General features: G+C 51.4%; 2 protein-coding genes across 4 annotated transcripts; one reads left to right on the top strand and one right to left on the bottom strand.

Annotated features, from left to right (window-relative positions):
• Positions 1 to 3195: 3195 nt before the first annotated feature.
• RRP7A (ribosomal RNA processing 7 homolog A) lies at positions 3196 to 6546 on the top strand. The gene is made up of 7 exons (XM_035543933.2): positions 3196 to 3413; positions 3499 to 3641; positions 3751 to 3876; positions 4141 to 4264; positions 4910 to 5007; positions 5384 to 5582; positions 6060 to 6546. Exons 1-7 carry the CDS (start codon positions 3362 to 3364, stop codon positions 6143 to 6145), a joined length of 828 nt encoding a protein of 275 aa, XP_035399826.1. The 5' UTR covers positions 3196 to 3361; the 3' UTR covers positions 6146 to 6546.
• Positions 6547 to 6690: 144 nt separating this feature from the next.
• On the bottom strand, positions 6691 to 15557 carry SERHL2 (serine hydrolase like 2). Of its 3 annotated transcripts, XM_050711017.1 has the most exons (13): positions 15458 to 15523; positions 14474 to 14635; positions 14099 to 14333; positions 13914 to 14027; positions 12819 to 12860; positions 12077 to 12096; positions 11796 to 11870; positions 10924 to 11033; positions 10586 to 10665; positions 10206 to 10240; positions 9356 to 9432; positions 8406 to 8499; positions 6691 to 7997 (listed from the first exon to the last, which is right to left on the bottom strand). In XM_050711017.1, the coding sequence occupies exons 3-13, from the start codon at positions 14244 to 14246 to the stop codon at positions 7881 to 7883; spliced, it is 912 nt and encodes a 303-aa protein (XP_050566974.1). In that variant the 5' UTR covers positions 14247 to 14333; positions 14474 to 14635; positions 15458 to 15523; the 3' UTR covers positions 6691 to 7880. The 3 variants fall into 3 exon arrangements, with proteins under 3 accessions (XP_050566974.1, XP_035399823.1, XP_035399824.1); XM_035543930.2 differs by lacking the exon at positions 14474 to 14635 and having other exon boundaries at positions 15458 to 15557; XM_035543931.2 differs by lacking the exons at positions 14474 to 14635; positions 15458 to 15523 and adding an exon at positions 14746 to 14968.

The following is a 15557-nucleotide window of genomic DNA, read 5'->3' as shown; positions in this document are numbered from 1 at the left end:
TGTGCTTCGTTGCTGCAAGTTTTGGAGGAGAGCAGGCAGCACTGTGTAAGGGACGCTTGGAGAGGAGTGTTAAGCAAGTCCCCTGCTGAGCAGCAAGGATGAAACTTCGGCCAGTGAGCATCTGTGATGAGCCACAGGCCACTAGGTGGCACTTCCAATACCTCCTTCGTTAGTACAGCATTATTGTCATGGATATTTGAAGTCCCAGTAGCTCCATTTGTTTGTATTAGTTCAAATTGTATTATAAGAGAGGAAAGGAAAGAGCCACTTCGAGAAGCTGGTTGGGGGTTGAATTTGATCCTTCTAGCTAGGAGATTAACCTAACCCATTCGGTTCAGGTCTGCAGAACTTCAGTGAGCTTTCCGTAATCGGTGTAGGTCCAGATTCTCCGGGTCCCGATTCTCGGTCAGCCCTGTGTTTCTTTTGCTTTCTTGTTCTGTATGAATTCTGCTCTATCTAGCTGGTGCAAACCATTCCTTATCTCACTGCATCCCTTTTAGCCATGGAGATAACTAAGAACTTGGCAGGACTTGTTTTTCCGGAGTACTTCCTTGGTTTGGAAGCCAACGACACCATTTCTGGTAGGGTGCTTTGTTTGAACAGCAGATGTTTGTAGGGGAGGGGACTTAAGACAGCTGTTGTTCCCCGTTCTTAGATCACCCACCAAACACCTGTGTTTTAATAAAAACTGGGGGGAGGGTGGAGAAATGTTAGGGTTGGAGAAGATAATGTATTATCTGTTTCTGAATAAACGTTTGTTATACGGAGAGTGGATTCTAAGCCTTTTTAGATGCTGTGAAGCAACTGAAAGATCAGTAGGTAGAGTTGTTCAATATTGAATCAAGTGTGCTTTTAAAAAAAAATAGAAACTTCAAATCTCTAATCATGCTGCTGGTTCAGTGGTAAATGCCATAGGTAGCTGATAGTGTGATGGAAGACCAAGAGGAAGAGTATGTGGATAATCGATTGATACTCATAAGTAATTTCATCTAGATTATCTCATCAAAATTAATAGCTGATTGTTGCTGTCGAAATGGGAACAATTTGTGACCCCACCTAGTCCCAATTTATTTGTCACATGAAAGCAATGGCAATTTGTTATTGACAGCCTAGTGATTTAAAAATAATTTTAAAAGTGCAGCTGTGAAGTTAGAGTACCTGTTCCAGATAAAGTAGGGTGCTTTCATAATCAGCTAGGTAATAAGATGATACGGCTGTGAAAATGTGAAGACATGTATTGTGATTGCATATCTTGTCTCTTCTGAAAGAATGGGGAGACTGAAGCAAGTTTTTTAATTGATTTATATCCATTCCAAAAGCCAAATAGCAAGAAGATGCATTTTGTAACTTGCTGTTAAATCATGCATTGTTTAGGTTATCTGTGATGAATTATGATGACATTAACATACTTCCTTGGAAGAACTACTGCTTTGTTCTCTATCTCTGTGATCTGTGCAGTAAATCCTTTTTTTTTTTTTTTTAAATTGTTCAGGTCGATGATTGTCTAAACGCCACTCTATGACTTGTCTTACAGCAGTGTCTTGGTTGTGCGTTGCTCTGCCTGCTCCTGTAGTCAGTCAGCTCTCTGAAGTCATCTTAGCTTTCTAGTTCTTTGTAGTGTTTCTTGTTTCAGCAGGCACTTGAAAGAAGAGTAACCTGTAGTTATTCTAGGCTTTTTTAAGCAGCTCACCTTGCAGCTGACAAATTTCTTACTGTTCTGGAATTGTCATGCTAATCTTGTTACATTCCACTGAGTTCTCACCTACCATCTTCTGACCTAACATCTGTGCACATTTGCCCTTATGCAGCATGGTTTTTTTTTTTTTTTCTGGGCTACTAAGAGATTTTAAGCTCACATATGAAATACGAATGGTTTGCACTAACTCAATATGGCTGTCCAGGACAGGTGGTAGGTAATATGTAATAATGTCTCTCAAACTTCCTTTGCTTTTTCAAAAATATGCTGTCTTCTGAAGTGATGCCACAATTTGTGAGTTTGCCTGGTATACTTTTACGGCTTGTGCATGTACCATATCATCTGATAAATGTTCATTAACTTTGATATCTTGAGTCAACTAACCATATCACTTCTTACTTTCACAAACCATTTTTTCACCTTGTACATGTCTTCTTTCAAGATCTTTATTTTTGGAGTTGTCTTCCATCCAATCATAAATATAACTTCCTCTGTAATGGTTGTATTTTATCTTCTCCTGATTTACAAGGGTCTTTAAGAACAGTTGTACTTACTGTTGTCTTCTGTTTTTACAAATCTTTAACATTTCTTTATTCTTTTATTTGCCTCTGTAGCATTAAGCACATTTGCTGTTTTATACTGTTCTCATTGTTCAGGTCTTCATTTCAGAACTGTTAAACTAACTGTGTGCAATAAGCTTCCTTAACAGTAAGCATGCTGTTCTTTAGAGACTCTACCTAGGTATTGTTCTTCATAGCATTGCATTTCCATAGTCTTTAGCCAAGGATTTCCAGAGGAACTTCAGTGTAGAAATACACCTCTAATGCCAAATCGTTGGGCGACATAACCCAACAGCTACTTTGCTTGCCCTGGCTTCAGTCTCCGTTTACTCCCCTGTGCCTGTCTCAGTTATTTCCCATGACTGTGTAATGTGCCCCACCACCTGGGGTAAAAAAAAAATCAAAAATAAATCAGGTTTTGAGATAGCACCCCCTGTACCTGTGGAAACTGTCTCTAGGGAAACCTTTACCTTTCCACATCTATTGGTGCATCACCTCATGTTACATCTTGTTCCCTTGGTGTGCTACTCTTGTATTCCTTCTGCTGTCTTCATGCGTTAGTGTTAGCCACTGTTTTCATGACCATCTTTCCCTGGGCTTTCTCTCTTCTGTGATGCACTTCCAGAGTGTGTGCAATATTGTCTCGAGTTTAGTGTACCTGTAAGAGCTGTAAATTGCCTGCTGCCTTACGAGGAAGGTTTAAGGAATAGTCAAAACCTCCCAGCCCGGGTGGGTCACAGCTTTCTTTGGAGGTCAGACGTGGTAGCAGACTTTTGAAAGACTGTAATCCGCAGGTGTGAGGAAAGCCATGCCTCAGCTGGGCTGCGTGCCTCCTTGGGGCTGGGGCAGGAGAGTAGCTACCTTCCTCTTCTCCAGCACCTCCCCCAGGTCCCAGTGCCCTCCGCCTCCTTAGCGTCAGCAACCCTGAGCCAGGGGATTTTGGCTTTACCTCAAGGAAGTCTCGAGGCGAGCTGTCCCCGGCTTGCCCCGTGTGAGCGCAGCCCGGCCCCTCCTCAGGGCCGGGCCCCGCCGCCATTAGGAGCGGCGCGGGGGGAACTACAGCTCCCGGCAGCCCTCGCTGCCCGCCGCTTCCCGCCGCGCTAAGATGGCGGCCGCCAAGCAGCGTGCGGCAGGAGCGGCGCCGCCGGGCTACACGGGTGAGGGGCGGCGGGGAGGGCCGGGCCGGGCCGGGGGCCGGGAGCCGGGAGCGGGGCCTCTAACCAACCGCTGTGTCTCCCGCAGCCCTGGCGGTGAAGTTCGGGGAGCGGCAGCGCTCGCCCCACTGCCTGCTGGTGAAGGAGCACCGCGTGCGGGAAGGGCCCGGCGACGCGCACCCGCCCGGCCGCACCCTCTTCGTCCTCAACGTGCCCCCGTACTGCGGCCCGGTGAGTGCGGCCGGCGGCCGGGCCCCTCGCGGGGCCTCCCGCACCGCTGACCCGGGGCCGAGTCGCTCCCGCTCTGCTCTGACGCTTGTCTCGTAACCTCCGTGCCAAGGAGTCTCTGTCCAGGTTGTTCGCCAGCTGCGGGCCGGTGCAGGGCGTGGACGTCAGGGACAAGCCGGGGCCGGGGGAGAAAACGGAAAAACTCAGCTCCAAGTTCTTCAGCCGCAGGACTGCGACGGTAAAGCTCGGGGGAGAGATAACCGGTGCTTCGGTGGTCACGACGGGAAGAAATCTCGAGTATTGAGTCGTGCTGTTTAGCATGAGTTGTGGAAAAACTGCGTGGGGAGACTTGGCAACGTGATTCAAAATTGCCTTATCTTTTTTTTTTTTTTTTTTAATCCATTCTTCTGTAACTTGTGCTTTGTTTGCTATTTTATGCTTCAGTTCCTTGCCGCATCACCGTGGTATATCTGACTGGCCTGGGTGGGTCTTTTTCTTTTAGGGATTTCGAGTAGCATACGTGGTGTTCAAGAAACCAGCTAGCATCCAAGCAGTCAAGGCCCTGGCAGAGGAAGGTCCCTTGCTGATATCAACAGACAGTCACCCTGTGAAAACTGGCATTAGTAGTAAGTAAGCAGCGGCAATCTTCCTGTTAGCCAGAGCAGGGGAAACCTTTTCCTTGCTGAATGCTACCTAGCGTGTTCCAATTTCATTCTCACCTCTTTGTGATGAGCCTGAGCTGCGGAGATGTCCAGCATTTCATTATTCTTTTTTTTTTTTACTCTATCTTATTGCTATCTTGTATTGGACGTTGTAGAGCCTAAGTGACCCTACAGGAGGATGCGGTCAGTTGGTCCAATGGAAGGGCAGTTTTTCCCCACATCTCTTCAATTTCACATAGCTCCAGAGAAGCTGGCTGGTTTTTACCCTCAGAATGGAAGCCAGACTCATAAACAGGCACCAGATGGCTGTCAAGATGACCCCTTGGTAGGAAGGCAGCCCTGAATGTTGCACCTTTTGGGCTTAAGGTAGCTCGCTCCTGCTTGGGCAAGTTGCAAGCTCTTCCCATCATTTAGCTTCCCATTGCTTACTGCCTGTGGCCTGGGCCTCAAATTGATTGTTCATGAGCTAATGCAGCGGGGAAGCTGAACAGAAATGGGGATGGAGCGTGTTGTTTCCCACAGCAGTTCTCTCTAGAGCTGCTCAAATGTGCCGCACTAGAGCTTGCTTCTAACAGAGGCTGTGGCTGACTTCTGCTGTCTGTGTCTCAGAGTGGATCGCCAGATACGCAGACTCAGTAGTGGATCAGGAAGAACTGAAGACTGAGGTGGACACCTTCATGCAAGACTATGACAAAAAGATAGCACAGGTGAGGCCGGGCTGGGGAGGGAACCCAGCCTAAGCAGTTTGTTGGGAGAAGGAAAGGAAGAGAGAGAGGATCTCTCAGTGCCCAGGCCCTGTTGCAAATGGCAGAGGGGAAACACACTGGCTAGAAGGGTTGGTGGTGGACAGTCAGGTTCTGGTTTGATTTGGTTCATCGCACCTGGTATCCACAAATAAAATGGGTCCTGTCTGGCATGCGCTGTTGTGACTGAGACTTGAGTGCCTTTGTCCTTGGTTCCATGCCTTCCTTCAAATCTTGCTGTAACTTTTCATGTGTGTAAGCAGGACCTTGGGGGGAGCCGTGCTTCAGACTGGCTGGCAGCCCGGCTGCACTAAGCCGTCTCGCCTTCCTGTCTTTATAGGAAGAAGCCAAAGCGGCCCAGGAGGAGGGCGTGCCAGATGAGGAGGGCTGGGTGAAGGTAACACGGAAGGGCCGGAAGCCTGGCCTGCCCCGGACAGAGGCCGCCAACCTGCGGGTGCTGGAGAGGGAGAAGCGGAAAAGGGCCCGCAAAGAGCTGCTCAACTTCTACGCCTGGCAGCATCGCGAGACCAAGAGAGAGCGTGAGTGTCTGAGTCCCCTCCTGCCTGTCTTTTTTTCTCTCACACTGTGGTCCAAAGAGTATCCTTTCTCCTTCAGCAGCCACTACATCCAGCTGCAGGTGAACAGCCAGCTTGGTGGTGGTGTGAATGGCCTCACCAGTTCCCGTGGGCCCCTTGCCACCACCCGGCCTAACAATCTGTGGGAGAGCGTACAGATCACAGCTTCCTAACAGATTTTGTCAGTCTGCATAGAGGCAGCCGCTGAGAGGGAAAACTAGCATGTTCTGTCCCCAAGAGGGAGCTGCAGCACTGCAGGAGAACAGCCAGAGCCTCAGCTCTGCACTTAGCCCTGGTGCAAAGGGACCTGCTCTGGGAAGTGTGTGCTTTAAGTGGCAGGACTGAACCCGTCACGGGGTGCCAAGGTGGAGCTCCCCAGGGAGAGGGAGGTCTGCTGCTCCTGTGTGACATCCCTTCTTTTTTTTTTTCTGCCTGTTCCAGATATTGCCCAGTTGAGGAAGAAATTTGAAGAGGACAAGCAAAGAATCGCACTGATGCGAGCCCAGCGCAAGTTTAGGCCATACTGAGCCATGCCGAGCTGTTTCCTCAGATGCCTGCGCTGAAGAGGGCAGGAGAGATGCCAACAGACTCCACATGCCAAAGAGTTTCAAGGAATTGAGGCAGTTTCATGCTGTCCCTGCCCCTGGACCTGAAGTGGGAGATCCCAGCAACCACAGCTGGAGGGGGAGTTGGCTTCGCTCACACCGGCATCCTTCTGCTCTCCTGGCCACGTCTGCGCTGCCATCGTCACTATTTTCCATGGTGTGGGTCCAGGGGGCTGAGGCATGTCCAGTGACAACCTGTATCTCCCTGCCACCCAAGGCCTTCCCGAAACTTGGTGAGAGACAGAATTGGCCCAGCACAGCCTTTGCAGGGGCAGGGAATGGCTGAAGCACTGTAAATAAACTGCTGCTCTGTTCCCAACACACAGGAACGCCTCTCTCCCCCTTGCTCTGCTGTGGGAAGCAACCTCTTATGTGCTGGACTGGGGTGGTGATAAAAGTCATGGCTTATTTCTCAGTGCTCCTTTATGCGTTTACCTGGGGGTCAGGAAGAAGGGGAGGGAGTGACCTTGGGAATTAAAAAAAAAAAAGACTGGTAAATTCCCAGGCCTCCTGTCGGCCTCAACAGGAGGCAGGTAAGGATGGCAACAGGCACATCCAGCCGTGGGGTAGCGCTTTTGCTGCTGCCCACACAACTTGGACTTCACCCCAGCAGTCTGTGACTGCTGCTGCTCTGGTCTGAAAGGAGCCACCCCAGGCTTCTACACGTTTATTTTACCGCCTGCAGCCTTGGTAAGGGACTGACCGTGAGTGTACGGAGGAAGTACTGATAAGTTCCACAGAGCTGGGCTGAAATAGATCGGCCCTCCCCTAGAAAACCCACTGTCAATGCAGTTTCTGTTGCGTGGGGAGACTGCCAGGCCTGCTTGCTTCATTTGGCTTTTTGCATCAATTTACAAGGCAGATGGATGCTTTACATGCATTCTGCTTTAGATACGGCATGTTAAAATCGCTGCCTCTTAAGATTGGCACTTCAGCTGCTTGGGTGAGCATCCTGAAAGAAAGTCCACTCTCCTGTATAAAGACAGTGTTAACAGTAGAAGATCAATCTTTATTTAGAAGGACAGAAATCATCTCTGCCAACTTTTCCATTACTAGCAGTTCTCCCAGCTGTTTCAGCTAGAGGATTAATGTCTCATTCCCTAGGAGTTCATTGAAATGGCCTTCTGTGCTCAGGTGAGCTCTCATGTAAGCCAAGTTTTTTAAAAAGCAGCAGTAGAACAGAGAGATTGAGGCGCTCTGAGCTCAGTCAGGTACTCATGGAAATAAGCAGAGAAGCAGAACGCTCCTGTGTTTTTCAGAGGGTCTAACCCTGGGAAGAGACTGATCACACCATGCTCAGAGGGGAGTCAAGAATGAGCCACCCCACCCCTCTCTTGCAGTGCTACAGCTGGTGCTGCTGCTGCTCCCGCAGAGGATGCCTGTGCCTGTATTCCTGCTCTGTTTCAGGGTGCAAAAGTTAGGAGTAAGCAAAGGGAAGGCCACTGGGTATCTAACCCTGCACTGCCAGAGCTAGAAGTGGAGGAAAAATTCCTTTTCCCTTGGACAAATGAGCAGATCTGCTTCCACCCGTTCAACAAGTTCAGCTTAGGAATGAGCATCGTGAAACCGCTGTTGGATGTGAGGTAGGAAAGGTGACAATTCCTCCGGAGTCTGCTTTTAGCTCCCTGTTCTGAACTGCTGCTGCAGTGGAACCTGCCTAGAGCCTTGCTCTGGTGTCGTGCGCTGTCAGGAAGTTGCTGATGATCCCGGAGACCACCTCAGGCTCGTTCATGTGCACAAAATGACTCCCGGGCACCTCTACTAGCTGGATGTGCTGGAGGGAGAAGACACAAGCAGATAAAGAGGAGGAAAGTGTTCCCTCAGGCAAGCTACGCTTGCTTTGTGGCACCCACCACAGGAGGAAACTAGAGGAAATGGTGTCTCAAAGAAGGGTTGGATTTTATGTTGCCGTATGCCAGCCACAGACAAAGCATCATATAAAGAGATTACAATCCAGCAGACTGGAGGCAGGACAGGGACCGGAGGACCTGGGATGAGCTGGCTCCAGAGGGCAGTGCTGACCAGGACTTTGGCAGGAGGGGAAAATTTGGCTTTCCCCCTTTGTGAGGACTGGGCTGTTCAGGACAAATCCCCCAGTGCAGGTGTCCACTAGGGTAAGCTACTTCCTAGCTGCTCCCGGTTTGGTGCCCCGCAGAGATGCGAGGATGAAGGCTGCTCTCACCTCTCTGAGGGTACGCTCGAATGCCTCCCGTAGGGCTATCACAAAGTGGTTTTTGCTCTCCAGCTTGCGCGGTACCAAGAGTCCATCTTGTGCTCTGAAAAGTAAGAGCGAGGCTCAGTACAGCACACAGTGTGCCTCTCTTTGTGGCTGTCCTGGGCAGAAGCAGTGTCCCCAGGACACTGGGGTGATAGCCCCAGCTGCTCTTTATCGGCTGCTTGTAAACAGCACGGTTACCTGTTCATACGTGGCAGTCAGAGGAGCAAGGCAGAGCTTGGCTGAGCAGCTATTATCTGCCAAATTATTCATTTAAGACCTTAGGCCACTGCCTAGTATCAGAGTGGAGACTGGTTAAATATTATCCTCTTGGGGCTGACTCCTTAACTTGCCCATCATGCCCTGCCCCACCCTATCTTCTGCTCTTTTTCCCTTCCAGCCAGCTTTTGCAGCTCTCTGTCCCTTTTCCCCCTCCATACTGCTGCTTTAAACACTAATCACAGGTCGTGCCCTGCTTGGAGGAGGAGGTACCAGGGCAGTCCTCTTGGAGAAGCCAGCGTTAGACCTCCTAGAGAATTAAAATTGTGCTGCAGGTGACGGGACAAGGCGATGTCTGAGGCTCCGAGAGATGTGCTCTGAGTGGCTCAGAGCACCTGGCCTCACTATGACGTTGTGTTGCTCTGCTCTGGGCACACGGGAAAATTCTTAAGTGCACAGGACTCCGCTCTTACGATTCGATCAGCCTAGGGAAGCCAAACCTGCACCTCATTTTTCAACTCCCAGCACCTCCGCTTATAGCCACTGCACAGCACAGGCCAAGGTAACCCCAGGGGATGGCTGGGTGTGGGAAGGGAGCGGTAAGCCCGGGAGAGCGGGGGGCCCCTTCTAGCTGCCACCCCCTCTGCCCAGGGCTGTGGGACAGCAGCGAGGGCTGGCTGTGCTTGTGCTTCACTCACAAAATGATGAGAACACGATCCTGGATCTTCTGCAAGAGCTTCACGCACTGCTCCATGGTGAGGGATTCTCGACTCTGCTGCAGGTGCAAAGACAGGGAGAGCAACAAAGGTCAGGGGCAGCAGCTGAGGACGCAGCACGTCCCCAAACCCCGTGGCAGCAGCAGCTCTGAAGGCAGGAGAGGCTGAGGCCCCACGGCTGCTGCGCAGAGACCGGATAAGCTGCCAGGCTGCACACAAGAGTGGCTGGCTCTGCAACTGCTCCTTCTGTCCAGCTGCGTTTCAGGGCTGCCAACAACGCTGCCTGCTGGGTTGCAGCACATATGGGAATGATCTCACAGCAGAGAAAAAGCTTTAAAAATCCTTTTACTAAAAAGGAGATAGTACAATGCTCTGGCTTTCACAGCCTGGCTGTAGCACAGGTAGAGGAGGCCCTACTTGCTCAATAGTGGCACAAAGCTATCAAAGTATCAAATATAAGGGACTTTGTTCCACTCCCTCCCCCCTTCTTATAAGGGTGACCCGACAAAGAAGCTAACGTAAAGCATCCATCCATCTGCTGCCTTAAGAGTTTTAACAGCAGGAAAATGTGGCCAGGAGGCCCTGGGGCTCAGGAACTGCTAAAAAATTCAGTAACATTTTCCAGTGACTCTGTAAGCTGAGTCAGTTAATGATCAAGTGTAGGCTCTTTTAACAGCAGCATTTAAAAGAGGTGTGGGAATTAGGGAAGCAGTAAGTAAACAGTTGGGTGGAGGCAGAGCCGGGGCTCAGCGAGTGGGCCTCCGCTACCTCTGTGTTCTGTAAGCTCAGGCCTTAGAAGCAGCAGGGGGCAAGTCAGAACTGCACCGCTTACCGTACGGACTCTCATGTCTCTGTTATACACCAGCCCTGGAATGAAAACAAGGGAAGGTTTCCATGAGTCAGAAGAGAGGGAGTTGCTCTGCCCACTCTGCCCCTCACCTCTAGGTCTGCCCAAGACTTTCTGAGACAAGAGGAGCAGGATTACTTCTGGTATCTCCTTTTTAGATGTCTTTTTCTTTACCCATTCTAACCTCAGTTGCTGGGAGAGGAGAGCTCTGCCTCCAGACCTAATTGATCCCAGTCAGGCTGCGTAAACTTGTAGCTAGGGCACCCCGTACCCTGCGGAAGACAATGGCTGTTGGCACTGCTCCCTTCCTACACCCAGTGTTGGGCCGGCGCTGTGATGAGCCCTGTCTCCAAGCAGCCCCTTACCAGCGGGTGTCTCAGTTGCTCCTCGCTGCAGCAGGATCGCCCCACCCTCAGCTGTCAGATGTCTGTTTGCTTCTAACAGCCTGGAGGAGACATGGCAGAGAGATTGTGCTGCTGAAAAAGGGAGGAAGCGAAGCGAAAATGGCATGACAAGGTGACAGCGAGCCCTTGGGCTGCTTCAGAGAAGAGCAGGGAGGTGGCTGCAGAAGCCAAAAGACTGCTGAGATGCCAGAGGAGGACTTGAACGGGCAGAACAGAGACAGTTTCACCTTATTGTTCAAGCAACCATAGCTGTCCAAGATGAAGGCAGGCAGCAAATGAAGAGACAGATGAGAACCCACCTCTGCAATGCTGCTTCAGGGCTACGTGCTTTGGGAGCTTGCTGCCTTGCCTCTAAGCTCAGTAATCTGTCGATAACCATCCGTTTTGATTTCAGCCACGCCTCAGTGTCCTAAAACAAAGCCATGTAGAGCACAGGAGTAACCTCCCTCTTCTGAGTCATTTTACCCCTAATCGAGAGGGTAGAAAGAGGTATTTCACCCTTCAACATCTCTCAACTCCTACCAGTTACGGACATCATATATCATGCACACTTCTGGGGGAAAGAGAACAGTAATACATAACAGGCAAGGTAGAAGCTGAAAACCTATACAGCAGTGCTTAAAGTTGTTAACTTTTCACCTGTATAATCTCTTCTACTCTCTCCCACTTCGCTTTTGAGCTGAGGACAAGTGTCCAAAAGAACAAGGAAAATCTGATATCTTTTGTCTCTCTGACCCTGTGCCTCTGTCCCCCCCTTCTGCCTACCACCCCCCAGCACTTGGGAGTGATGCTGGCAGTTTGGGAATGCAGCTTTATGTCCTGCCAGGAACAGAAAAAGAAATCTGCCAGTCTTGCGCCCAGGTCACCCAACAAGCTGTTGGCAAAAAGACAACCTTGGCAAGCAGCTGCTTGGCCAGACATTCCAGTTCCTTTTGCACACGAGCACAGGACAGACAACTGAATTTCAATGCTACGGGGCTACAGGATGCTCAGCACTACCAAGCATTCTTCAAGGGCCACCCTAAGCAGGGACCACGCTTCATGCAACAACAAGCACGTCTGTGCCTGCCAAAAGGACTGGTCACCTCAGTGCTTTCCTTGAACAATGATGGAAAAAAACACCTCTCTTTTTATTTAATAATAGGGAGGGGAACAACACATGAAATCTAACCTCTGGAGCTAGCAGAAAGCCCAGATTTTCCAGCAGGATCAGCTTGTCCACCATCTCAGGATAAAGGAAACAGAACTGAGGAAAGATGAAACATTATGAGACAAAGCAAAAAGCTGCGCACTGAGCGCTGTCTTCATCCTGTTACACTGGAGAGGAGTCAGAGAATGGCCTCTCCTCCCCCGAGATCCAAGTCTCACACAGTTTGTCCCTTTATTCCTCTCCCATTTGTTGTTCCAGCTGCAAAAGTCACAAACCCCATGAAGAAAGAATGTTTTACTCACCATTCCTGCCACAGCCCCACCTGCAAAGGAAAGAATGGTGCTCAGTTATAAGCAGGACACCCCCTGGTAACAGGAGCTCCCCTTCCCCACAGCAGGAGCTGCCTTAGAGGCCCAAATGCACCTTGTGCCAAGGGACAAAGCCCAAGCTACAGAGCAAAGCTCTCCTGGCAGGGAGAACACAAGCAGAAAACGGGATGACTGGAGGCCAGCTGGAGTCCCCGGCCTGCCCCATCCCCATCTCCCTCTCAGGCAGCAAAGGTGAAGGAAGAGTTACCAGTTAAAACACTACTGCCAGCAGGTACAGAGCAGCCCTGGGGAACAAAACCCACATCAAGGCAAAACCCAGTTATGTCCCCAGGACACAGAGTCCTGGTTCCCCTCTGCAAGCCCTGTAACCCACCAAGACCCTGCCAGGAGCCCACAAGGCCACAAAGCCCGGGGACAGCAGGAAGGCCTGCTGTGAATACTGCTGCCTTAGACCAACCCTCTTTGCCCATCCCTGTTCCCTCCTGGGAGTTCAGGAAGTGCCCGCAGGGAGAGCCACGCTGTTTGTACTACAGTGTCTTGAAAACACAGGCATTCTAAACAAGGGTGCAGATTTTTGAATCACTCAAGCAAGAACCTGGTACTTGACACAATATAATAAATATTCCAACCCAGCTCCTAGCAGCATGCCTTGTAAATTAATTATCTACTCATATTTCCGTGAATCTCACGGCTTACAAGGACAAGAGCCACTTACCCATACTGTGACCCATCAGGGTGAACCGTCTCCACTGCAATGCTAAGTGGCAACAGACAAAAACAGACAGTGCTGCATTAGAAACCAGACCAGCGGCATCTTGCTGCTTCTCAACCACCACAGGCCCCTTCTCCCAGGAGGGCTTCTGCAAAGCTTAATTTGCTTCCCAACCCAGAAATGAGGTGGCTAAGTCGGCCAGTTTTAAAGAAAAAAGAACATCCACCACCTCATTTCCTTGGTAGTTAAGTCACACAGCTCTCGAGCACTCTCTGCAAGGCAAACTACAGCACGTTCCCACCCTCTGCCAGACATGAGAGTGGCAATAAGCAAAGGAGCCTGACTGGGCAGCACCTGCTGGAATGGGGAGACCTTGACAAAGCACCCTGCTGCAGGACGCTCAGCAGAAGCCATGAGGAGGCTGAGCCAGGTCTGCTGTCTCGGTGAAAGGAGGATCATTCCAAGTGAAAGCTCTTAACGCCGTTTAACGAATTGGGCTCTTCAGACCATTTTTAGGGCACTCTGAGAGGCTCATGGGAAAATACCACTTCATCCATGCCGCCATCTGAAACATACCTCACTGAAAGATGTGTTTTACCCTCTGGCACGCCAAAGAACTTCTTCTCCAGGCTCTTTGTATGCTGAACGAGGGATGCAAAACTGCACATGCCATAGGCTCTCCCAATATCAGCACACAGATATGCAGTTAGACCAGGAGTTATTAGGAGTCTGAGACACACTGGCTTTCACATTTCTTTGTATGGCACTAAAGCAAGCACCAAACTGCCAATGGGGAGAACCAGAAGAGTCTCCAATTTACACCTAACACTGGTTAGTGGTTGCTGGCTGCTTACAAAAAGTCAGTCTGGCAGAACCATTTAGCTGCATATTCAGTCACTGCTGCTTTCCAGTACAGAAACATTTCCTATCCTCAGTAAACAGTGATAAAGGGGGATGTTTATTCAGTCTGCATTACCAGAGCACCAGCTAACATCAGAATGGGGAGAACCAGTAAATGCTGCCTACTTCTTCCAAAGAGCAGCAATGATAGAGCACCCCCTGCACAAACATCCCTCAAGGGTTCCTTCAACTACCCACCTGCTGCTACCCGGCGCACATCGCTCACATAATCCAGAAAATGGTAGGGGGAGCCTGCAGGTCGGTGGGACGACAAACCATGGCCAGAAAAATCCACTGCCACGTAATGGTTATCTGAAAGGGAGAAAGCATCAGGCATGTGGCCCTGCAACACAGCAAGAGCCATCCCAGTGAGCCAGACCCACCTTTGGGGAGCAGAGGGATGAGCCTGTCAAAGGTGTTGGCATTGTCCAGCCAGCCGTGCAAGCACAGCACCGGGTGTCCCTCCGGGGGTCCCCAGGCCTTGGCTGCCAAATGGCCCCAGGGCACGGGAAACTTCATCTCTGAGAACATGCCCAAAATAAAGTGCTCTCAAGCAATGTCTCCCGTGAGCCACGTGCTTGAAACAGGTCCCAGGGAGCTTGTTAATGGCTCAGAGCTCTGAAAAGAGTAATACAGGTCTTTAGTAACTCACCAGTCTTCTGCGGTCTTAATTAGCAGCTTGCTGATTTATAGCTCCCCATTTAACATCCCAAGCTGCCATTCCTGCTTGCTTGGGGACTCCCCCTCCCAGCACGTACCAGCAATGCTCCTAGGAAGAAACAAGCTTTCCCTGCGCAGGAGGAGAAAAACTCCTCTTGTGTCTCCGCAGCAGCTGTGACCTGACCAGAAGGCACAAGCGATCTGGCAAGAGGGAAGCAAGCAGAATTTCCCCAGCTAGCTGCAAGGAGTCAGGCACCTGTCTTGGACCAAGAAGGCAATTTTGGGAATCAGGATACTGTCTTCAGTATTAGATTATTGCCACCTTCTCACAGCTACCTACCGCCCTCGCAGTCACCGAGCTACACCTTACCTTTTACTCAGCCCCAGGCTTTCGAGTGATCCCCCCAGTACTGCCCAGCCTCTGGGGTTCTTCCAGGGGTGTCCTGAATATCCTCCCAGTACCCCCAAGCCCATCTGGTCCCTGAAGCCCCTCATGGGCAGCCTGACGCCCCATAAACCCAGCCCCACTTCTCTCACGCTGTGTCCCTTTCCCAGTCACCCGTTTTGGGTTTGTGCCCCCTTACACAGCCCTCTGACACCCCGCTGCAATCACCCTACAGCAAGTCCCTCCTGATGGAGGAGGACAGAGGGAGCAAACTGGAAAAGGGCACCGCTCTCAGGGCCCTGAGGGCACCTGGAGGCCATCACGGACCTGACCAGATGCTCCTGGAGCCTCCCCCCCCCACCGCCCAGGCGCCCTCAGCTGCAGCAGCGCCCTCCTCAGCCCAGCACCCTCGCCCCGCCCGCTGATGGCCGGGTCCGACCCCGTTTGCCCTCGCCGGGCCTGATCCCGGCAGCTACGGACGGACAGACCGACGGACGGACAGACAGACCTTGGACCTGCCTCCTCCTACCCGCTACCCCCGGGCGCTGCGGGGCTCCCCCCCGACACCCGCAGCCCGGGCACGGCCGGACCCCAGCGGGGCCGGGGGCTCCCGGTCCCGGCCCCAGCCAAGGGCTCCCCGGGCACCGGCCCCCCCGGAGCGCCGCGGGGGGAGGCACGGCCCCGGCTGCCCTCCTACCCCTCTGTCTGCTCGGGACGGCGGAACGAGGCCGCGGCAGGAGGACGGAGCCCGGCGGCTGGAGGCGGCGGGGCGGACCCCGGCTGCCCCGCACCGCCCC

Source organism: Cygnus atratus, chromosome 1 (assembly GCF_013377495.2).
Source record: "Cygnus atratus isolate AKBS03 ecotype Queensland, Australia chromosome 1, CAtr_DNAZoo_HiC_assembly, whole genome shotgun sequence".
Classification (NCBI taxonomy): domain Eukaryota; kingdom Metazoa; phylum Chordata; class Aves; order Anseriformes; family Anatidae; genus Cygnus; species Cygnus atratus.
The sequence above is the reverse complement of the archived record's forward strand: the minus strand, read 5'-3'. Positions and strand labels throughout refer to the sequence as shown.

What these genes read in the sequence shown, in the direction of transcription:
- RRP7A (XM_035543933.2), top strand. Translation starts at nt 3,362, where the DNA reads ATGGCGGCCGCCAAGCAGCGTGCGGCAGGAGCGGCGCCGCCGGGCTAC. An exon ending in TGCCCCCGTACTGCGGCCCG is followed by an intron (nt 3,642 to 3,750) that starts GTGAGTGCGGCC and finishes CTCCGTGCCAAG; the next exon opens with GAGTCTCTGTCCAGGTTGTT. An exon ending in TGTGAAAACTGGCATTAGTA is followed by an intron (nt 4,265 to 4,909) that starts GTAAGTAAGCAG and finishes TCTGTGTCTCAG; the next exon opens with AGTGGATCGCCAGATACGCA.
- SERHL2 (XM_035543930.2), bottom strand. Translation starts at nt 14,246, where the DNA reads ATGTTCTCAGAGATGAAGTTTCCCGTGCCCTGGGGCCATTTGGCAGCC. An exon ending in CATCCCTCTGCTCCCCAAAG is followed by an intron (nt 14,028 to 14,098) that starts GTGGGTCTGGCT and finishes TCTCCCTTTCAG; the next exon opens with ATAACCATTACGTGGCAGTG. An exon ending in AGCAACTGAGACACCCGCTG is followed by an intron (nt 10,241 to 10,585) that starts GTAAGGGGCTGC and finishes TTTTCATTCCAG; the next exon opens with GGCTGGTGTATAACAGAGAC.